Source organism: Molossus molossus, unplaced genomic scaffold (assembly GCF_014108415.1).
Source record: "Molossus molossus isolate mMolMol1 unplaced genomic scaffold, mMolMol1.p scaffold_m16_p_18, whole genome shotgun sequence".
NCBI lineage: Eukaryota > Metazoa > Chordata > Mammalia > Chiroptera > Molossidae > Molossus > Molossus molossus.
The window spans coordinates 20,282,812-20,307,584 of NW_023425353.1; the positions used below are offsets into that span (position 1 = coordinate 20,282,812).

General features: G+C 46.0%; 1 protein-coding gene across 3 annotated transcripts in view; it reads left to right on the forward strand.

Annotated features, from left to right (window-relative positions):
* Nucleotides 1-22,949, forward strand: part of RFT1 (RFT1 homolog) — a 45,644-nt gene extending 22,695 nt beyond the window's left edge. Inside the window, exons 8-14 of one of the 3 annotated variants that reach the window (XM_036267250.1) lie at nucleotides 4,284-4,334; nucleotides 6,067-6,197; nucleotides 7,273-7,417; nucleotides 14,136-14,241; nucleotides 21,112-21,361; nucleotides 21,667-21,943; nucleotides 22,683-22,792. In XM_036267250.1, coding sequence (XP_036123143.1) covers nucleotides 4,284-4,334; nucleotides 6,067-6,197; nucleotides 7,273-7,417; nucleotides 14,136-14,241; nucleotides 21,112-21,361; nucleotides 21,667-21,834 — 851 coding nt within the window. In that variant the 3' untranslated portion in view covers nucleotides 21,835-21,943; nucleotides 22,683-22,792. Of the gene's footprint in view, nucleotides 1-4,283; nucleotides 4,335-6,066; nucleotides 6,198-7,272; nucleotides 7,418-14,135; nucleotides 14,242-21,111; nucleotides 21,362-21,666; nucleotides 21,944-22,682 lie in introns of all 3 variants that reach the window. The other 2 variants (XM_036267248.1, XM_036267249.1) reach the window with 2 other exon arrangements.
* Nucleotides 22,950-24,773: the final 1,824 nt, after the last annotated feature.

A 24,773-nucleotide genomic window follows, 5' to 3' on the forward strand; every position in this document is an offset into this window, starting at 1 on the left:
TCTCTCTCCCTCCCTCCCTTCCACTCTATCTTAAAAAAAAAAAAAAATCAGTGGAAAAAGATCAAGTGAGGATTACCAAAAACAAACAAAACTTGTTTAAGAACCAGGTTTTCATCATTTTATTTTCTTATTTTCTTAAACAGTAAGGTTTACCTTTTTCTTTTATCCTCACCCAAGGGCATTTTTGCATTTATCTTCAGATAGAGCCAGAGGGAGAGAAACATCGGTGTGAGAGAGACACATCAACTGGTTGCCACCCACGTGACCCCAACTGGGGCCGGGGACAAACCACAACCGAGGTACGTGCCCTTAGTGGGAACTGAACCCGGGACTCTCTGGTCCTCGGGCTGACGCTAACCACTGAGCAACTGGCCAGGGCAGGTTTACCCTTATAAGAGTTTGGTCAGTCTTTTAACTTCCTAAGGCTTTTTGGTGTAACAGTGACAGAGCTCTTGATGCCGAGGACCACCAAGAAGCTAGAAGTATACCTTGTTATTTCAGCAAGCTGCTGAAAGTAGTAGTTTCTCTCTATACATTTCATATGTCTATACACCTATATATCCATTACTGAACATCTTTTTACATCATTTCAAAAATTATATTTTAATTATAAAACTAATATAACTCCATTATGAAAATTTAGGAAAATAAAAAGTTTTCAATAATTCTAGCACTCTACAACCATCATTATTATCTTACATTCTTTTCCTCCCTCTTTTTTTTAAATTTAATTAATTAATTTATTTTTGTTACAGATGTTTCTCCCTTTCCCCCCCCTTAATCCCCCCCTCCCTCTCCCTCCCCGCCCTGTCCCCAGCTTTGTTGTCCATGTCCATTGTTCATGCATATAAGTTCTGTGGTTTATCTCTCCCCTACCCCCTCTCTTCTGGGGATTGTCAGTCTGTACCCTCCCTCTGTCTTTATGTTTTACTAATTATATGTCCAGAGGAAAATAACTCATAAGCCTCACTTTTCCCATCTGAGTTAAGGGGTAGAACTAGGAGGTGTCCGAGGGCTCTGAGCTTTGAGAGTACATATTTCCAGCCTGAGCCTATAACATTGCCATTACAAAGTGAAGCTGGCCCTGGCCGAGGACCGATGGGTTGAGGGTTTGATTCCCAGTCAAGGGCATGTACCTGGGTTGCAGTTTGTCCCCGGCCCTGGATGGGGTCATGCGGAGGACAACCAATCCATGTGTCTCTCTCATGTTGATGTCTCTCTCTCTTTCTTTTTTTTATCCTCACCCGAGAACATTTTTCCATTTTTTGTTCAGATAGAGTAGGAGGGAGAGAGAGAAAAAGAAACATCGACGTGAAAGGGACACATTGAGTGGCTGCTTCCCACACGACCCAACCAGGGCCGGGGACAAACTGCAACCGAGGTACGTGCCCTTAGTGGGAACCAAACCCGGGTCTCTCTGGACAGCAGATCGGCTCTCTAACCGCTGAACCAAACCAGCCAGGGCTGATGTCTCTCTCTTTCTAAAAAGCAGTGGAAAAATAGCCCAGGTGAGGATTAACAAAAAAAATGAAACTGTTTGCAGGACTTCTAGGGAAAGTATGGGTCAGAAGCCTTCAGAGAGCTGAGTGGAGGTGCCTTAACTCTAAGCTTCTTTTTTTTTTTTCTTTTTTTTATTCAAGTAGAATGGGAGGGAGAGAGAGGAAGAGAGAGAGAGGGAGAAACATCAACCTGAAAGGGACACATCGAGTGGTTGCCTCCTGCATGACCCAACCAGGGCGGGGGACAAGCTGCAACAGAGGTACATGCCCATAGCAGGAACCGAACCTGGGCTCTCTGGACTGCAGGCCGATGCTCCAACCGTTGAGCCAAACTGGCCAAGGCACTCTAAGCTTCTTGAGAGCATAGAAGGTGTTGCTGTTCACCTGTCTCCCCAGCGCCCTACTGGGCCTGGCACATGATAGATATTCAGCAAGTATTTGCTGGTAAAGAAAGGTATCTGTACTGCAATTGTGTATTGTGATAGTTTTGGAAAAGGCAGTTGCCTATATGCACTTTTTTCCTCCCAAAGTTTTAGGAGCTATGTATTTATTTATTTAATAAGGGAGAGGAAGGAAGAGGGAGAGATTGAAATATCAGTGAGAGAGAACATCGATTGGCCGCCTCCTGCACGCCCCCCACTGGGGATCGGGGCCCACAACCTGGGCGTGTGCCCTAACAGGGAATCCAACCGGCGACCTCATGGTGCATGGATCGACACTTAACCACTGAGCAACACTGGCCAGAGCAGTTTAAATGAGGTGAGGAATGGATCCAGCCCAAGCAATGGCTGTCTGGATTGCAGTGACTAGACATGTGTTTGCAGTAGCAGATGTAAGTTAGCCACACACTCAAGCCTCCTGACCTAGGCCTGAAAGTAGCACCGATTGCTTGCTTGCTCGCTTGCTTGCTCCACGGTTGGGTCACCCTGGCCTGACTGTCAGAGGACCATTAGGAACTCCTCAAGGCCTCCATCTCCATGGCTGCAAAATAAGGAAGTGGCTTGACAAGAACCCCCAGATTCTTTTTATCTCAAAACTACAGCTCTAAAAATGTTGAAACCATTCATTGTAGTAGCAAAAATGCATATGCTGTTACCTCCTGCCCCCACATTTCCTGAACACTGTGTGCCAGGTGCTGAGAATACACAGATGAATGAGTAACAGGCCACAGTCTTAAGGAGCTCATTCTCTCATCAAAGATGCACGTTTGTGTGGTTAACTCTGATAGAGAGCTGTGAGGACTGTACTTGGAAACATGAGCTCATTCGCCAGCCATCTCTTGAGTGCCCTCTCATTTCCTGGCACTCTGCTAGAAAACCGGGAACACAGAGATGACTGAGACATGGTTCCTGCCCTCAGGGAGCTTACAGAGTACAGGAAGGAGATGCCGATTGTGCCAGAACTCAAGGAGTTGCCTGCAGAAATGCCATTCCAGGTGGTGAGAAAGCCAAGAGCCAGCCTGACTTAGAGCAGCTGGAGAGGCTAAAACCTAGTAGATATAGCAGAGTATGACCCCGTGATGGTGGGAGGTGGGGATGAGGCTGGTGAAGGGAGTCCAAAGAGATAGCATGGGAGTTAGTTTATAAAAAGCTTCAAATGCAGAATTAAGGAACCATTTGAAGGTGTGAAAGCAGGGGTTGACTGAAGAGCTGGATTTACCAAAGTTGCAACCGTTATCATTAAGGATGGATTGGAACAGTGCAGAGATGCAGTTGGGAGTGAGTTCAGCCATTTGGCCAGTGCCTGGGAGGGCCCATGGAAGTCCTGCTGCAGATGCAGTGGCTGGGAGATTGTAGGGAGGCAAGGGCCAGGGAGGAGAGAATATCACTGCTTCTCGTCTCTTAATGGTGTGTGTGTGTGTGTGTGTGTGTGTGTGTGAGAGAGAGAGAGAGAGAGCGCAAGAGAGAGAAAGAGAGAGAGACAAAGAGAGTTGCTAGGAGGTGAGAATTGCTCTGTAGGGCTGTGGGCACTCTTCAGTGCTCTATCACCATAGTGGTCAGTTCTTTCCATTCACAGATAATATGAGGATTGGCATGGGGGAGTGGGATTCTGGGCTGGTATCTTCACCTTGAAAGCATTAGACTTAGATTTAAATCATGAATTTCGGTTCCAGAGCCTTGCCAGCCTCCATGGAACTTTCCCCACCCGGAGAGGAAACTTTTAATGAGTCTGCATGCAACCATGGACCTTTCATTTTGTAGAATTCACTCTCAAATGATCTGATCTCCTTTAAAACTTGGGACAGTTATTTTCATTAATATTTTAGTAATCTCTCCATACTTAAAAAAAAACACCTTATCAGCCTGGCTGGTGTGGCCTGGTGGTTGAGCCTCAACCCATGCACCAAGAGGTTGCAGGTTCGATTCCCAGTCAGGGCACATGCCCAGGTGGTGGGCCCGATCCCCAGTGGGGGACATGCAGGAGGTGGCTGATTGATGTTCTCTCTCATCGATGTTTCTATCTCTCTCTCCTTTCCTCTCTCTAAAATCAATAAAGAAAAAAAAATTTTTTAAAAACCTTATCAGACTGGTTTTATTGATTTTGTTTTGTTTCAAACTGGCTTAGAGATTGGCTGTCAATAAATCCCCCAGCACTTTCTAAAGTGCTACTATTTTGAGATTATATAAAATCAACACTAGGACGAAGAATGTTTTTTTAAATTGATTATCTAATTTTCTCCTTTGAGAATATTTGCCAATGGGAAAAGTTGATAGACAACAAGAGAAAAGGAAACATGAAAATAACGTGCATTCAAAATGCTAAATTTTGCTTTTCTATTTGCAGGGGAGCGATATGTGATGACATTTTTAAATGTGTTAAATTTTGGCGATCAGGGTAAGGTGAAATTCTGTCATGTTTTAATGAAAGGGGAATACTGCTAGTAGGTACTTTCTAATATTTTTCTCTGCATTTTGTTATGTTTAATGAAAATGAAACTAAGTATTATTTTTTAAAAAAAGATTATAAAAACATGAATCCTGAAGATTGAAAATTGTAGGCCCCTACAAGTATATGCAGTATACTGACTCTTCCTTCTCCTGTGACTTGGGTGGCAGGTTCTCTGTTGAGACCCGCCCTTACCCTGCACTCTGCAGAGCTCTGATGCTCATTTGGGGAGTGGGAGGTGCGAAGAGAAGAGAAAAAGGAGATCATCACAGTTACAAAGAGTCACCCCATGTTTGTGTGACAATCTAGGTCTCTATACTTTTTTTGTATTTATTTATTTTTTATTCAGATAGAGCGGGAGGGAGGGAGAGGAAGAGAGAGAGAGAAACATCCATGTGAAAGGGACACATCGAGTGGCCGCCACCCGCACGACCCAACCAGGGCCAGGGACAAACTGCAGCCAAGTTACGTGCCCTTAGCGGGAACCGAACCCCGGTCTCTGTGGACCGCAGGCTGACGCTCTAACTGCTGAGCCAAACTGGCCAGGGCTGGTATTTATTTATTTATTTATTTATTTATCCTCACCTGAGGACATTTTTCTATTTTTTGTTCAGGTAGAGTGGGAGGGGGAGAGAGGAAGAGAGAGAGAAACATCGATGTGAAAGGGACACATCGAGTGGCTGCCACCCGCACGACCAACCACGGCCGGGGACAAACTGCAACCGAGGTACATGCCCTTAGCGGGAACCGAACCCGGGTCTCTCGGGACCGCAGGCCGATGCTCTAACCGCTGAGCCAAACCGGCCAGGGCGGGTATTTATTTTTTAATATAACCTCAGAGTAGTGGAAATAAAATAGAAAAAATCAACTTGGCATTAGTGACTTTTATTTAAAAAAAAGTGCTGGTGAAGGAAGTGTTCTTTATCTTGATTATCAGTGTCAGTATTCTGGTTGTGACATTGTACGAGAGTTGTGCAAGATGTTACTCTCTCTCTCTTTTTTTTTTATCCTCACCCAAGACATTTTTCCATTTTTTTGTTCAGATAGAGTGGGAGGGAGAGAGAGAGTGAAACATCGACGTGAAAGGGACACATCGAGCCCTGGATGGTTTTGCTCAGTGGTTAGAGCGTTGGCCTGCGGTCCAGAGAGACCCGGGTTCGGTTCCCGCTAAGGGCATGTACCTCGGTTGCAGTTTGTCCCCAGCCCTGGGTGGCAGCCACTCGATGTGTCCCTTTCACATCGATGTTTCTTTCTCTCTCTCTCTCTCTTCCTTTCTCTCTCTCCCACTCTATCTGAACAAAAAATTAAAAAGTGTCCTCAGGTGAGGATATATAAAAAAAGTGGGGGGACACATCGAGTGGTCACCACCCACACGACCCAACCAGGGCCGGGGACGTAGTGCAACCGAGGTACATGCCCTTAGCAGGAACCAAACCCGGGTCTCTCTGGACCACAGGCTGACACTCGAACCACTGAGCCAAACCAGCCAGGGCAAGATGTTACTCTTTAGGGAAGCTGGGTAAAGAGTACCTGGATCTATTATTTCTTACAACTACATGTGACTCTCTAGTTATCTCAAAAAGTTTTATTTAAAAAATTGAATTAGAAAAAAGCTAATACTGCTGAGAAAATTCAAAGGGGAAACCCAGTAGGATTGTTGTTTCTTCCTTTTGTTTTGTAGGTGTATATGATATAGTAAATAATCTTGGCTCCCTCGTGGCCAGATTAATTTTCCAGCCGGTAGAGGAGAGTTTTTATATATTCTTTGCCAAGGTACTGGAGAGAGAAAAGGATGCCACACGTCAGAAGCAGGTAGTCTTGGTTCTTCTGTTGCCAGCTCAAATGAATTCTCTCTCTAATTGCAAATTGACAGAAATGTGGAGCCACCTGATTCCCTTCTGTCTGATCTGAAATTTTCTTCTGGATTTCATTTTTCTACACACTCTGAATTCATGATGGCAGGACCCTTCGCTTCTTCTTTCACAGACTTCTCCCTTTCTCGCTGACTGGGCTTTTCTCTTCACCCTTTGTCCCTCTTTGTGATCCTCCTCTGGACCCAGCCCTCTCAGAACTCTCGATGGCGTCCCCAGCGCAGCACAGATCCCCTCCCGTGGTGTTAGCTGTAAGACCCCGAGGCGAGCCGAGGGCTACAGAGACTGTGGCGAGGCTGACCTAGAACCTGGGGAGGAAAGGACTTGGTCATTCTGTTTCTCTCACCACACCTGTTTGTTTAAGCTTCTTAAGGACTGTGAAGTGCCCGGAGCTACATTCTGACCATGAGACTCTACATGCTCTGGTTGGGGAATACAGAAGAGATTTTAATCCAGAAGTATTTGGTTGTATAAACTTCCCTTTTTCTAAAACCATTGAAAATGTCTGGCTTATTTTAGAGTTAAAAGCAAGCTAAGCCAGCCTCTTACATGTCTTAGAAGACATTTTGCAAAATATAGTTGAAGTATAATATCTCACAATGAGCTCATATGAGTCTCAATTTGACTTAGGAATATTTTCCTAAATACATTGACAGGAACCTCAGGATTTGGAGATGTTTGTCAGGAGAAGCACACTGGCAAAGCTAGCTAGCAATGTAGAAATTTTCTATCCCATTTAAGAATAAATATCAGGGGAAAGTGAATGTTTCCTAAGCAGCGTTTGAAATAATTGATCCTAAGTGAGTTAAACACTAAACTCCTCTGCACTCCCGAAGGAGGCACACATGGTCTTTCCCCTTCATTTGCTGACTGACAAGCAAATGCAGGCTGCAGAGAAGCAGTGGTGCCCCTCGCCACCCGAAAGAGGGATCCGTGAAACAGCACAGGGGGAGGCCAGATGGGAAGTTTGTCTTGAGCTCAATTCACCCAACTTCCTTCCCTCTCCCGGACACCAGGAGGATGTTGCTGTGGCTGCGGCTGTTTTGGAGTCCCTGCTCAAGCTGGCCCTGCTGGCAGGCCTGACCATCACCGTTTTTGGCTTCGCCTACTCTCAGCTGGCTTTGGATATCTATGGAGGGGCCATGCTTAGCTCGGGATCAGGTATGCACAAGAGCTGCCAGACTTGTTCTAATTTCTGAACAGAAGTAGGAGAGTCTTACAAAATTCTAAAACTTGTGCACACGGTTGAAATTTGTGTCAATTCGGGAGAATTGTCAGTGGCTGGGATGGAGCTGCTGGAGGCTTTGGCACCAGGTTGATCTATTCCCTGAGTTCAGCTGGAGTTGTTAAGAATCCTTGGCTTGCCCTGGCTGGGTGGCTCAGTTGTTTGGAGCATCATCTCGTACACCAGTGGTTCTCAACCTTCCTAATGCTGCGACCCTTTAATACAGTTCCTCAAGTTGTATGTGGGCTTATCTGCATGTGGGCGGACCCGCCTGGAGATTGATAGAGGAGCTGTGTTTTGGTTCCTAAGACCATCGGAAATATGTGTTTTCCGATGGTCTTAGGCAACCCCTGTGAAAGGGTCATTTGACCCCCAAAGGGGTCGCAACCCACAGGTTGGGAACCACACCAAAAAGGTTGTGGGTTCAATTCCCAGTCAGGGCAAATACCTACATTGTGGGTTTGATACCCATTTGAGGTGTGTATAGGAGGCAACTGAATGATGTTTCTCTCTTACATCAATGTTTCTCTTTCTCCCTTCCTCTCTCTAAAAAAATCAATAAATACATATATCCTCTGGTGAGGATTAAAGTTTATAAAAGAATCCTTGGGCCCTGGCCAGTTTTGCTCAGTGGTTAGAGTGTTGGCCCAAGGACCAAAGAGTCATGGGTTCGATTCTGGTCAAGGGCACATACCTCGGTTGTGGTTCGGTCCCCAGCCCTGGTTGGGGTCGTGTGGGAGGCAGTCAATTGATGTGTCTCTTTCATACTGATGTTTCTCTCTCTCTCTCTCTCTCTCTCTCTCTCTCTCTCTCTCCCTCCCTCCTCCTCCCCCCACCCCCATTCTATCTGAAGATAAATGGAAAAGTATCCTTGGGTGAGGCTTTAAAACAACAAAAAAAAGAATCTTTGGCCCTGGCCAGTTTGGTTTAGCAGTTAGAGCGTTGGTCTGCAGACCAAGAGGTAGTGGGTTTGATTCACAGCTAGGGACTTGTGCCTGGGTTTTGGGTTCTATCCCCAGTCCCAGTTGGGGTTGTGTGGGAGCCAATCAATGTGTGTCTCTCACACTGATGTTTCTCTCTCTCCCTCCCTCCATTCCACTCTCCAAAAATCAGTGGAAAAATATCCTCAGGTGAGGATTAAAAAATAAAAAAAGAATCCCCAGTTTTCCTATTAGGCCTGAACTGTTTTGCCAAGTGCTTCCCTGTGCTCCTTTGGGGTGAGGGTTAGGAAAGCAGACAGCAGGTTCTAATGAGCCTGCACTTGGTACTGAACACATCTGAAGATAGTAAATTTCACATAAATCTCACGGCCTGATGAATAAAAGCCTTTGAAGGATAACCCAGAGCCATTTGCAGAGAATAAAATTGATCTCGGCAAATAAAATTGTACATATAATCCAGTGACGGTTTTTGCAGGAGAAAAGTATTGACTGTGTTGAACTTTGAAACACCTGGTGCTCAGGCCACTAAGTATCTCACAGCACTTGCTAAGCCCTGGGGACATCACCAGTTTCAAAATGCTCTGGGCCATAGGCTGGTGTCTATTTTTAATTCCTCAAGTCACTAGACAAGAACCCTGAAGACTCTGTTCTGCTGTCCCATCTCAATGTGAAGAGCTTTGTCAGTTACCATGCTGCAAGGTGACTGGCATGTTTGAGTCCGCACTGTCAAGGGTCCAGACTTTCGGTATCAGGGAAGGAACAAGTTACGTTTGGAGAAACACCTGCTGTGAGAGCAGTGCTGTGACTTGCAGCTCCCTGGGGCTCCTGCTCTGAGAGCCCTTTGTCTAGGCTGCTGCAGGGGGCCTCCGGAGGAAGCCCGCAGTAAGTCAGCGTGCGGAGACTGGGGCCCAGCTGTTTCACAGCAGCTCTGCCTCTTTGGAATGGCCTCGAATGTACCAGTCACGGGACACTGTCGTGAGGAGAGGGCTGTCCCTTCATACTATGTTCACCTGGTGGAGAAATTAATCACAGGAGGTATATAAATAACAACTGTGATCGTGTAGTCAGTCCTTTTACGCAAGTGAGATGCTGATGCCAGTTTTGAGCTTTGATAATACATTTATTAATCAAAAGGGTCAATGTTGATTGATTTCTAATGTAATAAATTCTGTCTCCAATGTCAGAATCATTAATAATTTTAGACTCAAAAAGATATTCTCTCAGTATCACCTTCAGAGAGAATACGTCTTGAGAATGGTCTGATTTCTTAGTCTGTGGAAAGAACGTGTGGTTTGGGGTGCCACAGGATCTTCAGGACCCTCATTATCTCTCACCTGGCCCAGGGCTGCATCAGCGCCACTGTCCCAGCAGGGTTTTCTAACATTGTCTCCTCATTATAGCTGCCTCTCATTTTGACTGAACTTCAGCTCTCTGTAAAGCCCACTGTGGCCTCTGATAGGGTCAGTGCGTCTCCCCAGGGTGCCTGCTGGCTTTCCTTCCCTTGTGCCCACTCCTCCTCATCTCCTTGCCCTGCTCCTGACTCTTTGGACCAGTGTTGCATATCTGAATGCCTTTTCTGTGCCCGAAGATAGTGACACTGCTGCGCCTGCACCCTCAGTCATTTTTGCTCATTTAAATACCTCTCAAAACAGCTATTTCCAGAAAGTCTTCCCGAATTAATCAGAAAAGAAGAGCACCTCTCCATGGCTCAGCCAACCACCTTTGTTTTGAAAGCGGGACTTACAACTCTCTGTTGCCTCAGTTGCGTGTTGACTTCTGTCCTCACCTGTGAAGTGGACTTACCTGCAACCTGAATTGGCCTCTTAGTCCCTCCATCCTCTGTGCTTCTATCTCCAAATGTGGGATTTGGACACTGCATAGACAGGCTTTTGTGGGGGGGCACTGAGGTTTTGCTTTGCAGTATTTGGAGTCAGCACTATATATAATTAGGGGATTTGTAAGTGCTCTAGAGACTCTTCTCAGAAATCTTTCTCATACCTAGCTTTCTTATCCTTAAGAAAAACACATTTGCTGAACTTCCCTGAGATTTCTCACATTTGTCTCTTAGGTGCTTCTCTCTTGCCCTATTATTATTATTATTATCATTTTTTATCCTTACCCGAGGATAAGTTTTTATTGATTTTAGAGAGAGGAAGGGAGGGAGGGAGGGAGAGAAATATCAGTGTGAGAGAGAAAAATCCATCCATAGCCTCCTGTACTTGCTTCAACTGGGGATCCAACCCACAACCTTTTAGAGTACAGGACAGTGCTTCAACCAGCTGAGCCCCTGGCCAGGGCTCTTGCCCTTGCTTCTTCAAATCTATGTTTTCCTTCTCTATCCCCTTATATTAATTACCTAGGGTTGAAATAACAGTGTACCACAAACTGGATGGTTAAAACAGAAATGTATTTTCTCACGGTTTGGGAGGTCAGAGGTCCAAAATCAAGGTTTTAGCAGGGCCAGGCTCTGACGCCTACAGCTCTAGAGGAGGAATCCTTTGCCTCCCACTTCTAGTGTTTGTCAACGGGCCTTGACTTATGGATGCATTACTCCAGTCCATTGCTGTCTTCTCTGTCTTCACATCATCTTCCTTCTGTGAGTGTCTCTTTGTCCAAATCTGCCCTCTTTATGAGGACACCAGTCATACTGGATTAGGGCACACTGTTGTATGCCAGAGTTTGTGTTCTCTGTGATCCACCTTCAGATCAACCCACGTGTGCCATTAGCTTTCCATTATGACCAAGTGAGAGGTGCGTGTTATGAGAAGAGCCCCGCTCTGTCTGCCAGAGAAGAGGACAGAGAGAAGCAGGAAGCACACTGAACACAGCCCTGAGCCATCCCAGGGCAACCCGGTCTCCTCTCCTGGAGTTGTCCCTCAGCTGCCATGGGGCTGGGCTGCTTTCTGCAGCAGCTTGGGGCATGAAATGCACACGACTTGATAAAATGTGGAACCCAGGAAAGGGCCATGTAAGACAGGCAGCAGGGTTGGGCATCAGGGCTGCCTTGTTAGTACTCCTTTTGTAACCTTTGACTGCCATAAAACCGGCACAGGGATCTCTTATATCAAACAGCTTTCGCAAACCGTGAATGAATTCCAGATTCTGAGACTCTGGAACCTCAGTCTGCCTGCCCTCCCCCCCTTTCCTTTTAGTGGTTAAGTTTTTTCTTTATTGAGGTCTAATTTACATAAAGTAAAATGCTGTGCTCTTGAGAGTATAGTCTGATGAGGTTTTCTTTCACATTTTTTAAATTTAAATTTTCTATTGCAGATGCCCCCCATTTCCTCCCCGCTTGCCCACCTCCACCCAGCCCCTCCCCCCTTCCTTGGCCCTCCCCACACTATTGTCTGTGTCCATGGGCTATGCATATACAGTATGTTCTTTAGCTAATCCCTTCACCTTCCTTTATCCAGGCCCCCACCCCGCTCCCCTCTGACATTTGTCAGTCTGTTCCATGTCTCCATGCCTCCAGTTCTACTTTGTCAGTTTATTTTATTCACTGGGTTCCACATATTAGTGAGATCATATGGTAGTTGTCTTTCTCTGACTGGCTTATATCACTTAGCATAATAATCTCCAGGTCCATCCATGCTGTTGCAAAGGGTAAGAGTTTCTTATTTTTACAGCCATGTAGTATTCCATTGTGTAAATGTACCACAGCTTTTTTATCCACTCATCTACTGATGGGCACTTGGGCTGTTTCTAGATCTTGGCTATTGTAAATAACACCGCTATGAACATAGGGGTGCATACATTCTTTCTGATTGGTGTTTTCGTATTCTTAAGATATAATCCCAGAAGTGGGATTGCCAGGTCAAAAGGCAGTTCCATTTTTAATTTTTTGAGGAAACGTTATGCTGTTTTCCATAGTGTCTGCACCTGTCTGCATTTCCATGAACAGTGCACTAGTGTTCCCTTTCTCCACATCCTCACCAATATTTGTTGTTTGTTGATTTATTGATAGTGGCCATTCTGACAGGTATGAAGGGGTACCTCATTGTGGTTTTAATATGCATCTCTCTGATGGTGACCTTGAACATTTTTTCATATGTCTATTGGCCATAGTTTGATGAATTTTGACAAATATGTAAATCCATGTAACCACCATTCAGATTAATATGTAGAACATTTATATTACCCCAGAAAGTTCTCTCAGAACACTTTCCAGCCAGCTCTCCCCTTCGCCTCAGAGGTAACCACTGTTCTGATATCTGTCACCGTAGATTAGCATTGCTTTTAGAAAGAATTTCATATAAATGAAACATCACAACATGGACACTTTGTGTTTGGCTTCTTTTTTTTTATCCTCACCCAAGGACATTTTTGCATTTATCTTCAGATAGAGCTGGAGGGAGAGAGAGGGAAGGAGAGAGAGGGGAAGAGAGAGAGAGAGATTTATCAATGCAAGAGAGACACGTTGAGTGGTTGCCACCCACATGACCCCAACTGGGGCCGGGGACAAACTGCAACCGAGGTATCATGCCCTTAGCAGGAACCGAACCCAGGACTCTCTGGTCCGCGGGCCGATGCTCTAACCACTAAGCCAAACTAGCCAGGGCTAATTTTTTTCCTTTATTAATTTTTAGAGAGAGAGGAAGGAGGCGAGAGAGAGAGATAGAAACATTTATGAAAGAGAACATTGATTGGCTGCCTCCTGCATGCCCCCCACTGGGGATTGGGCCCACCACCTAGGCATGTGCCCTGACCAGGAATTGAACCAGCGACCTCTTGGTGCATGGGTTGATGCTCAACCACTGAGCCACACCAGCTGGGCATGTTTGACCTCTTTTTAATTTTTATGTATTTATTTTTATGTTTGGTTTCTTTCTCTCAATATAAAGTTTTTGAGATTCATCCATGTTTTTACATGGTTCAGTGGTTTTTTCTCTTTGATTGTTGAGTGTTTCTATATATGGATGGCTCACAGTTTGTTTATCCTTTCTGCTATTGATACCAGGTTTGGCTGTCAAATGTATAACTGCTATGGACATTTACGTACAAGTGTTTTTGTGAACACGTGATTCTACTTCTGTGGGGGGATACCTAGGAGTGGTATTGCTGGGTCATAGGTGGGGTGTTTGTTTATTTTACTACCAGTTGCTTGGCTGGCTCTTAATAATGGCCCTCTTCAACTGGGGATCAATCCCATTTTTAAGGCTTCCAATCTTTGGTTAGCAGATTTTTTTTCAAAGCTCATTATTTAGCTCTGGAACTGGATTGGTTTGTTATAGAAAAAGTAACACTGTGGGATCTGAGTCTCCCTGCATGTTTGTGGGTGTTCTGTCTCTGAAGCTTCCTGCTGCTCCTGTTCTCCCCAAGGTCTTTTCTTCAGGACCTTTCCACTGAGGTTCTCTTAACATGCAGGGCTACCGGTATCCTTGAGTGCTCCAACTGGCAAGCCTCTTTGTGCTGACTTAGAAAGCGAGAAGATTTGCTTGCTGGCCAGATAAGCTTTTAGTTGTTAAGCAAGAGATCTGTGCATGTATTCATACTTGACCTTTTGTTTTCAGCCGTTTATTTTAGTTAGTGCCATGGAATGCTAGGAGCCCTTCCAGATAATTAAAACCACAGGCTTGAGCATGCATTTACCCACTGACAATACCGTCAGGACTCATGACCCCGCTCTGGTGTTCTCTGAACACCCAGCCAAACTGAGGGTGGATGTGGGCCTCCCGATTGGGCTGTGGCATCTCAGTGGGTTGTTTCCTTGTAGGTCCTGTTTTGCTGCGTTCCTATTGTCTCTATGTCCTCCTGCTTGCCATCAATGGAATAACCGAGTGCTTCACATTTGCTGCCATGAGCAAAGAGCAGGTCGACAGGTAGGTAACCTTAAAGACACATCTTTAATCATGGCCTTTGGCCAAGGTGAGTGACTTGTCCATCTTCTTTCTTTTCATTCTGGACGCGCATTTACAAAAGGCGCTTTCAGAGGCAGCGCCTGCCCACTCGTGCAGTGCCTCCCCAGGCTCGCCGTCGCACACACACCACGTGTGGGGGAAGCAACCTGGGCCTGAAGTGGTGTTAGTCCAGGTTTACAGAGACGGGCGCAAGGTGCGCTCCACTCCGCCTCCTTGCCCAGGGCTCCAGTGGGTCACCAAGGAGCTTCTCCAAGGTTCAGAGTCTACCCCTGAGCATCTGGTTTGTAGGTCTTGCAAAATCTCGAGGATCTATGACATTTCTCCTCAGAGAAAGGGTCAAGTGCACACACATGTTTTGCCACAGTTCTTCCCAGCCATTGACACCAGATCAGAACCTCTGCCTGCAAGCTCAAGCCATGGTTCTCGACACTGGTTGTGAGTCAGAATCCCCCACGGGGCTTGTTAGAAATGCAAACTCCTGTCCACCTGCTTCCACCACGCTCTCCTACCACACCTACAGAACAAGCAGCCCCTCACTGTGTGTGTGTGTTTCTGAAAGCTCCAGAGTGATTCTCACGCCTGCCCTGGACGGTTTGGCTCAGTGGTAGCACGTCAGCCCGCGGACCAGTGAGTCGTGGGTTCCATTGCAGTCAAGGGCACATACCTTGGTTGTGGTTCGTCCCCTGCCCTGGTTGGGGTCATGTGGGAGGCAACCAGTTGATGTGTCCCTCTCATGTAGATGTTTCTCTCCCTCTCTCTCCCTCTCTCTCCCTCCCACTCTATCTGAAGATAAATAGAAAAATATCCTCAGGTGAGGATTAAAAATAAAAAAAGGCCCTGGCCAGTTTTGCTCAGTGGTTAGAGCGTCGCGTCATGGACCAGAGAGGCCCAGGTTCATTTCCCACTAAGGGCACGTACTTCAGTTGCAGTTTGTCCCCGGCCCTGGTTGGAGTTGTGTGGGTGGCAACCATTCAATGTGTCTCTCTCTCTCTTCTTCCCTCCCTCCCTCCTGCTCTATCTGAAGATAAATGCAAAAATGTCCTCAAGTGAGGATTTAAAAAATTAAAAAAAAAAAACCTCATGCCTGCCCTGGTTGGTTTGGCTCAGTGGTTAGAGCGTTGGCCCACGGACTGAAGGATCTCGAGTTCGATTCCTGGTCAAGGGCACATACCTGGGTTGCAGGTTCAATCCCTGGCCCCGGTTGGGATTGTGCAGGAGGCAACCAATCATTGTGTCTCATATCAATGTTTTTCTCTCCCTCCCTCTCTCCCTCCTTTCACTCTATCTAAAAATAAAATATAATCAATGGGAAAATATCCTTGGGTGAGGATTAACAACAAAAAACCTCACACCCTGGATCATTCATCTCTTGTGTCCAAATACCAGAAGTAGCAAGGTAGTATCTAAAGACATCACTACAGGATGAAGTTGCAGAGAGGGATAAAAGTGACAGGGAGAAGGAGGGAGTAGAAGGGGTGGATATAGGTGATGGGATGATGGCCCCCGTTATCCCTTTGACCCTGAGGCCTGGGTCCCTCAGGATGTTCATGCTGCCTCTAAATTGCCTTGAGTGCTGCCGAAAGCCCTCAGAGGCCCAGAGGGGGGGTGGGATGGGAACGGGTAGTTCAGAGAGTTGGAGAACCCTTCTCATTCAGAGCAACCTCTCTTCCCATGTTGCACTGTCTCATGAAGAAGGCTGGGGACTTTGTTTGCTACACCACAGTTTAAAACCAGAATCTAGCTGGCCGGTGTAGCTCAGTGGTCAGGACTTTGGCCTGTGCACTGAAGTGTCATGAGTTTGATTCCTGGTCTAGGGCATGTACCTGGGTTGCAGGTTTGACCCCCAGCTCCAATCTGGACGCTTGCTGGGGGTAACCAATTGATGTGTATCTCTCACATGGATGTTTCTCTCTCCGCCCCCTTCCCTTCCTTCCTTCCACTCTCTCTAAAAATCGCTGGAAAAAATATCCTCAGGTGAGGACCAACTCAAAAAACTAGAGTCTAGAGCAGCCATCCCAGACTGGTGGCTGATCAGATTCCCATAGGAAGCTCTAGCCCCCTCCCAGACCAATGGAACTAGAATTGTAGGGGCTTGAGTGAAGGAAGCTTCCAGTACTCAGCTCCAGCAGACTTCCGGTGATAGCTAGAGAACTTCCGGCCCAGACCAGCTTTCAAGGTGCAAACTACAGTGAGCATTGTGATCCGGTATATATTCAGGCGGATATGACTGAAACTTTCTGCTTTCATGAAGCAGTAAGTATGCCCAGTTATGTACAGGACACACTGATAATTTTTAATTCTGTTGTTTCATTTGTAAACTGCCGTATCGTGATCCACTAAACTAAATTGATCTTCCAGCCTACTTTTAGGTCACAACACATAGTTTTCAAATACTGCTCTAGACATTGTGTCTACTTCAGATAGTTAAATGTGTAGCTATTAAACTGCTTTGAATCCATCCCTCCTCCTTTTTGTTTCCCATGGATGGAAAGGTCTATTAAAGTTTAATTTTGAAAATACTATATTTTTATTTGAAGGGTGCTTCTATTTTTTTTTTTTTATCCTCATTCAAGGACATTTTTCCATTTTTTGTACAGACAGAGTGGGAGGGAGAGAGAGGAAGAGAGAGAGAGGGAAACATCGATGTGAAAGGGACACATCGAGTGGCTGCCACCCGCGCGACCAACCAGGGCCGGGGACAAACTGCAACCGAGGTACATGCCCTTAGTGGGAACCGAACCCGGGTCTTTTCGGACCGCAGGCGGACGCTCTAACCGCTGAGCCAAACTGGCCAGGGCTGAAGGGTGCTTCTAATATGAAATAATTTTTAATAGTAATTTAAAACATGCTAAAAGACATAGAGGCATTTGTTACAATAATTTTAGCATTAGTGTTGGGGGAAAGAATCAACAATATGCCTGCTTAAAATGTTTAAAAAAAATAGCCCTGGCCGGTTTGGCTCAGCGGTTAGAGCTTTGGCCTGCGGTCCAGAAAGGCCCGGGTTTGGTTCCCGCTAAGGGCACAGACCTCAGTTGCTGTTTGTCCCTGGCCCTGGTTGGGTCGTGCAGGTGGCAACCACTTGATGTGTCCCTTTCACGTTGATGTTTCTCTCTCTCTCTCTTCCTTTCTCTCCCTCCCACTCTATCTGAACAAAAAACAAAAAAATGTCCTCGGGTGAGGATAAAAAAAAATGTTAAAAAAAAAATCTCTTACAACCAAATTGTGAGGGAATATAGACAGTGGCTAGTTGCTTTCTTTCCTCTTATGATTCATTGAACCAAATGAAACAACTTTTAAGTTAGTTGTAATGGGCTTTTAACAGTATATAAATATCTGGGAAATTGTTTCAATGGTATTAGTTGTCAACATAGAGAAACGAGAGCAGAGTGCCTTCTCATACAGTTCTCACATGAAGTAGCTCCTTCCCTTAGGAGTAAGATGGGACTGTAAGGATGGTCTTTAGTACGTGTTAAACCTGGTAGGCCCTGGCCCCAGTCTCTGGCCCTGGTCTGAGCGCCTGGAGCACCGGGAATCATCACAGACCCCTGGCATTCTTTTTAAACTCTGTAAATTTAACCAGACATAAAGCTCCAGTAAGGTTTCTTATAGTAGAATCGAGCAACTTAGTCAAATGTTATGATTGGTTTACATTGGACCTTTCAGATTCTGAATTGAAAAAAATATTGATAAAATCATGGACTTTTACTTAACCAACTTCAGATTGATCAGAGTTTCTAAATAAAATCAGGGCATTTGGTTGGATGTGATCTATTAGAACATCCTTTGAATTGCAAGTTGCTTTTTGGTTAATAACCTCATAATATATATAAAATATGATTTGTGGATGTTTCATTATGCCCTGTTGAAGAATTTTTATTCTACTTTATTAAGGATATTTCATTTTCTTTTGTTCACTTGACAAATACTTTTTGAGCATCTGCTCGCTAACAAGTATTGTTTTAAGCTCCAGGAACAGAATGGGTGAGATCCCTTCTCTCCTGGAGCTGACAGTGGGAGAAACAGACAGCAAATTAAGAAAGTGCTGTGCTGTACCGAGAACTGAGACAGGCTTGTGTAGTGAGAGTGGGGACCATTTTAGATTGGGAAGCCCATCCAAGGAGGTGGCATTTAAGCTGAGGCCTGTATAAACAAGAAGAGTCTTCCATGTAAAATGGCACGGAGCCTTCCAAGCAGAGGGGTCTGGACCATGGAAAATAAGCATTCATAAATAATTTACTGTTTATGTTAACCAAACCTTATAGAATAGTTACTTTTGTTATTAATTTTGCATTGATTTAAAAAGTAGTATTTTAATTGCATATTTAAATTTTTCATTTTCTCCTGGATTATGCCTTTAAGACTATAGATTTGTGAGTTCTAGAAAGTTCAACAGCTGCAGTGTCCTATTCTAGTGAAAAACAGTGGACCCCGTCATTATCAGCTCATCCCAAATGGCCACACCAAAGAAGCCACACTGTTGAATTCGTCTCTGCTTGAATTAATGACTGGGTTCGTTCATTGTTGGCATTTTACTTTGAGTTGGGTGAGGATGATTTTGTAAATTTGTGAGCCTATGTTTTAAATTCTAAGGATAGGTGGTATAGTAGACCTTTCTGAGATAGTTTCTGGGGAAAAAAATTAAGGAAAAGAAAAAGCCCAACCAGATTACACATTTTTGCTTCTATTGGGAAAAGAGTTCAGAGTACTGGTCTATAGTGGGTCCCACCTCAGTGACTTGCTATGAAGTTAGCCACTCTGACCATTAATCAAACTTCCCCTGTGAAGGTGTGAGCTCATGTATTTTCATTGCTCATTAAAAGAGACGCCCTCTCAACTAAGAAACAAATTCCCTCCTGGACTTCTAGATGGAAGCACACCTCCCCTGTTGGAGTATAGTAAAGAGAAAGAGAGAGAAAGAAAGGAAGTATTCTTACCAGCCATTCTGACAAAGTATATCTGCATAGTACCTAGGGCTTGGTCAGCCAGGACCAGTGGCTTTCTTACCACCCCTCATGTGCAGAATCTAACCCAGGTGGCCTCAGAGGTTTCCTAACCCAGCAGACACATAGCTTGGGGACACCTAAGGGGCTTGGTTCCCTCAATAACTGTGTGCTTAGAATGCTTGCTGTGCACTCGGTGGAAACCAGATGCTGGAGAATTTTGTTCATGGCTATACCACAAGCCTTTTGGAAGATGATGGCAGCTCTTTTCCCTTTGCTGAGGCTCATTTTCACTTGCTGAGAACGGAAGATAAGGCATTAACATGCTCTTTAAAATCAGAGAAGCAAAAGGAGCAGTACAATCCACCCAGTCATAGATTCCAAAGTGCTCTAGAGATGTGGAGAGAGAAGGAAGGATGTGTAAGAGTCTGGGGAACACTGAAGACGGTCCAGGCCTCACTCCCAGTTCACATTTTGTTTTGGAGGCTGGTCATTTGCTTTGAGTGATGTAACTGGTCAAGGTTATGGGGCTTCTGCATTTGAAAGGAAGCGGTGTGCAGTGCTAAAGTTTGGGGGCCAGGGGTCAGGTTGGAGTGTTGGCTCACTCCCCAGGCAGATTACTCAGACTCTGTGTGCCTGGTTTCCTCATCTGTAAAATGAACCTAAGCTCCACAGCAAGGGCGCATGTGTTCATTCACAGCACCCCTCACAGTGCCCGCCACAGAGTTAGCATTTTTTTGTTTTTTTTAATATGTTTTTATTGAAATTTTTTTTTTTTTTTTTTTTAGAGAGAGATGAAGGGAGACATAGAAACATTGATGTGAGAGAGAAACATTGATCGGCCACCTCCCGCACAACCCCCAATGGGGATCGAGCCCGAAACCCTGGGCATGTGCCTCGACAGAGGATCGAACAGGGACCTCTCAGTCCATGGGACAACACTCAGTCCGCTGAGCCACACTGGCTGGGCCAGAGTTAGCATTTGTACAAAATTGTCACCTGTGTCATGTTCTTGTTCCTCACACAGGAGACTTAGGCTGAATTGGATTTTTTGTGTGTTTTGATCACAAAGTGCCACTTAAACTAACCAATTATTATCCTTAAAAACCATACCTATCTTGAGTTGCTCATTTTTGTTTTTTCTTTTTTTTTTTCTTTTTTTTCTTTTTTATTTTTTTTATCCTCACCCGAGGACATTTTTCCATTCTTTGTTCAGGTAGAGTGGGAGGGAGAGAGAGGAACAGAGAGAGAGAGAGAAACATCGATGCGAAAGGGACACATCGAGTGGCTGCCACCCGCACAACCGACCAGGGCCGGGGACAAACTGCAACCGAGGTACGCACCCTTAGCGGGAACCGAACCCGGGTCTCTCAGGACCGCAGGCCGACGCTCTAACCGCTGAACCAAACCGGCCAGGGCGTGTTTTTTCTTTAATCCTCACCCAAGGACATGCTTTCATTGATTTTTTGATAGAGAGGAAGGGAGGAGAGAGAGAGAAACACCAATGAGAGAGTGAAGCATCAATGAGAAAGTGAAACATCAGCTGGCTGCCTCCCATAAGTACCCCGACCAGGGACCAAACTCACAACCTTGGTATCTGCCCTAAAGGGGAATCGAACCTGCAAACCTCTCGGTGTATGGGATGATACTCTAACCGACTGAGCCATACAAGTCAGGGCACGCATTGCTCATTTTCTTACTCTTCTATTCGAGGGTTGGGGGCACAGTGACATTTCCATGTTAACTATAGAGCAATGTTATGAAATCCAGCTGGATTATGGGAACTCAGAGGTGCTTTCTGTGACTTTATGTTCACAGCCACTTTTTTGAAGGAGTTCTGTCTTAGGACAAGTAGCCCACTGCTCTGATTTGCTTGTTTCCCTCTCCCCAGGTACAATTTCACAATGCTGGCCCTGTCATCTTCATTCCTGGTGTTATCCTATCTCCTGACCCATTGGTGTGGCAGCGTGGGCTTCATCTTGGCCAACTGCTTTAACATGGGCATTCGGATCACACAGAGCCTTTGCTTCATCCACCGCTACTACCGTGAGAGCCCCTACAGGCCCCTGGCCGGCCTGCGGTTGTCGCCAGTCCTCCTTGGAGCGTTTGCCCTCAGTGGTGGGATTACCAGTGTTTCAGAGGTGAGGGTCCCCACAGCCTTCACATCATATGCTTTGGCAAGCAGTCCTCTGTTCCTCCTGGGCGTCCTCTTCCTGCTCTGCCTGGAGCTGCTAGACAAGCTTCTGCCACCTCTTCCCCCTTCCCCTCAGCCTCTCGGACAGCATCTTATGATAGCTCTTACCAGTGGGGACAGAGTAGACCCTCAGTGCCTAGTTCAATCTGACTCCAAGTTGGAACAGTAGGGCCTTTGCTTTCCCTGGCTTGCCCCAGAGGAAGGAGGTACAGATGGAAGGGCCAGGGTGGTGACCGTGGTTTCTTTCCACAGGTTTTCCTCTGCTGTGAGCAGGGCTGGCTGGCCAGGCTGGCGCATGTTGCCGTGGGGGCCTTCTGTTTGGGAGCGACTCTCGGGACAGTGCTCTTCACAGAGACCAAGTTGGTCCACTTTCTTAGGACTCAGTTAGGTGTGTCAAGACTTACTGACAAAATGACATGACCTTAGAGATTCACTGACGCCTGTGCACCTGGACCAGCTGCCGGCAGAACATGTTTGTGTCCTGGCTAGCAGAGTCCTGCGGAAGGGTCTGCAGTGGAAACCCAGGCAGGTGAGACATTGGAGAGGACCACCAGACCAAACATTCACTACGCATCTGAAGTCTCCGTCAGGAAGGAGGAGTTCCATTTTTAAGGGAAGACCAAAAGCTCTTTTAAAATAGATACCATTATTTTTTCACCTTTCTAATCAGCACTTTTCCTTTTGATTAATGTATCAATTCCTTTTTGATGTGCTTGACCTTAGGAGCTACATGCTGCACCAAACTATCCTTTGGATGCTAATAGTTAATCGTTTGGTGCAGAAGAAGAGATGTAGCCATTTTACCCTTCACAGGAATATTTGACTTACACTGTGAAAGCAGGAAGGAAAGCCGATGTTGGGCACCAGACAAGAACAAAGGAGACCCTGGAGTTGTGGTTTTTCTTGTGTCAGCCTGTGGTCTGGGTTTTTAGAAAAGGAAAAATGTTACTCAATAGAAATCCAAGAAATGAAAACACAAAGTCTTTCAGATCATATTTCCCAAAGTTAACTGGGGGAATCGCATGTCATCTTCACCGCCGTGTCCCCTGGGCCAGCACGTGCCTTCCCAGAGTAGGTGCAGGCTGGCTCAGGACCCCTGGCCTGGCCACATGAAGGAGGGGATTTTGAAGGAGACTGTGATCCAGTGTGAGCTACCATGTCCGTGGGAGGAAATGTAGATTTGCAGCTGCTATGGCTTCCCAAGTGGGGATTGCACAGGTGGCACCTGAAGTTGAATAGATGTATCTTTTTTGTATGTTTTTCTTCAGAATAAAGTAGGGCAAATTCTACATGGCAAGTATCATGAGGCCGTTCCACTGGCCCGTTACTTCCAGCACTGGTCATCAGCACACCTGGATTCTGGCCCCACAACAGGAACAGTGACAGGCCTGTGGGTCTGCTCCTCCAGGGTACGGTGGGAGTCCAGGCTAAAGCTCACCTCTCTGCACCCTCCCTGGACCCACCAGGTGAGATCACTGAGTCTTGTTCCTAGGCAGCACGCATTTTTCTTCTTTCTTTAGTGTATTCATTTCTTTTGCACATGTTGACCTTTGGAGCAATATGCACCAACTGTATCTTGAATGGTAATAGTAATCATCCAGCTCTGATGTCTCCAACTCCCTATGTTTGCACCCAGAGAGCAGGTTGTTCACCTGGCCGGTCAGGGCAACTAGTATCAGACAGTGGCTAAAATGTGTGTATTTTTTTTTTTATTATTAATTTTTTTTAAATTCTCACCCGAGGACATTTTTCCACATTTTATTCAGATAGAGTAGGAGAGAAAGAGAGAGCGAGAGAAGCATCGACGTGAAAGAGACACATCGAGTGGTTGCCACCCACACGACCCAACCAGGGCCGGGGACAAACTGCAACCGAGGTACGTGCCCTTAGCGGGAACCGAACCCGGGTCTCTCTGGACCGCAGGCCAGTGCTCTAACCGCTGAGCCAAACCAGCCAGGGCTAAAATGTGTGTATTGAGATCCACCGGCCCCGAGCCAGAGCCCAAGGCCGAGCACACCAAGATTAGGGCCCAGTCACCTGCACACCTTTTTATCCATTCAAAGGGAGAGTGCTTTGCACTAATTTGGGGGAAAGGAGCAAAATGTAAGGTGTTACCGAGCAATCAGGACCTCTAAAAGCATGGCCTTGGTCATGCTTTTGTAAAGCAGGGTCAGGCTAGCTCAGAAGAGCTGTTTGTCCCGTGGGGTACGGTAGGCGACACGCACAGAAGACAGTCTTCCTTCCCATATGCTTTTTTTGTCTCTTGAGTGTGTGGAAATGGGTCTTTAGCCTTCAGAAGTTCTTTCTCTGCTGCCACTGACCCTCAGCCACAATCCTCTAGGACCTTGTCACCCACCCCATGCCCACTTGACCCTAAACTCAAAGCATGGTCCCTGAACTACCTGCCTCAGAAACCCCTGGATTGCAATATAAATGAAGGTTCCCAGGACCTACTCTAGACCTTTAGGATCTGCATCTCTGGGGGCACGGTTCTGGGATCCGCTTTTTTGGCAACCAAGGTTGGCACACCCATCATCCTCATCAGTCTCAGAACCCTGGACCAGGTGTGCGTGTGTTCCAGAGTCCGTTCTCTGCACCCCGAGGAGCTGCCGTTGCCGTAGCAGCATGCTGACGCCCAGCCTTCCAGGAGCAGAGCCTCCAGCGTGGCAGCGAGTGCTGGTTCTCACCTCTCGTCCCGTGCAGTCCGCAGTCACCCAAGAAGGAATGTTGGACAGAATCACACTTTTGTCTTTAAGTGCCACTTCGAGTAGGGCGAGGTTACTTCTCCATGGAAACAAGTCTCTAAATGCATCCTTTTATGAAACAAAGAAGCCTTTGGTGGTGAGAGTAACAGTGTTTTTTCTGTGCTGCTCTGGCCACACACGTCTATTGGTGACTTCAGATCTGGCCCGTCAGGTCCCTCAGGGAGGGTCGGCTGCTGCATTGGTGCTTCCTCAGGGTAACTTCTGGCTCCAGAGGTGCTCTGTCTCTGCCCCACTCCCCGCCACTTACAGCCTCCATCCAGCAGGGCACTTCCTCCTGTCTTTTCTACTCATGTGTTCACGTTGCTAATTGCATGTCAATCCCCGGATTTTAAAATAAATAAATTATTTTCCTCATATCTCTAGCTTTTTTTTCCCCATACCCCTTCTCTTTCCAAAAAGGAATAATTTTTTTCTTAAATTTCAAAAGGAAAGTAGACAAGTAGCTTTAAGTATGTGAACCATTTCTGTTCCTTGCCAGATCAGATTCTTGATTTTTTTTTAGAGAGAGAGAGAAATACCGATGTAAGAAACATCAATTGGCTGCCTCCTGCACGCCCCCTAGTGGGGATCCAGCCTGCAACCCAGGCATGTGCC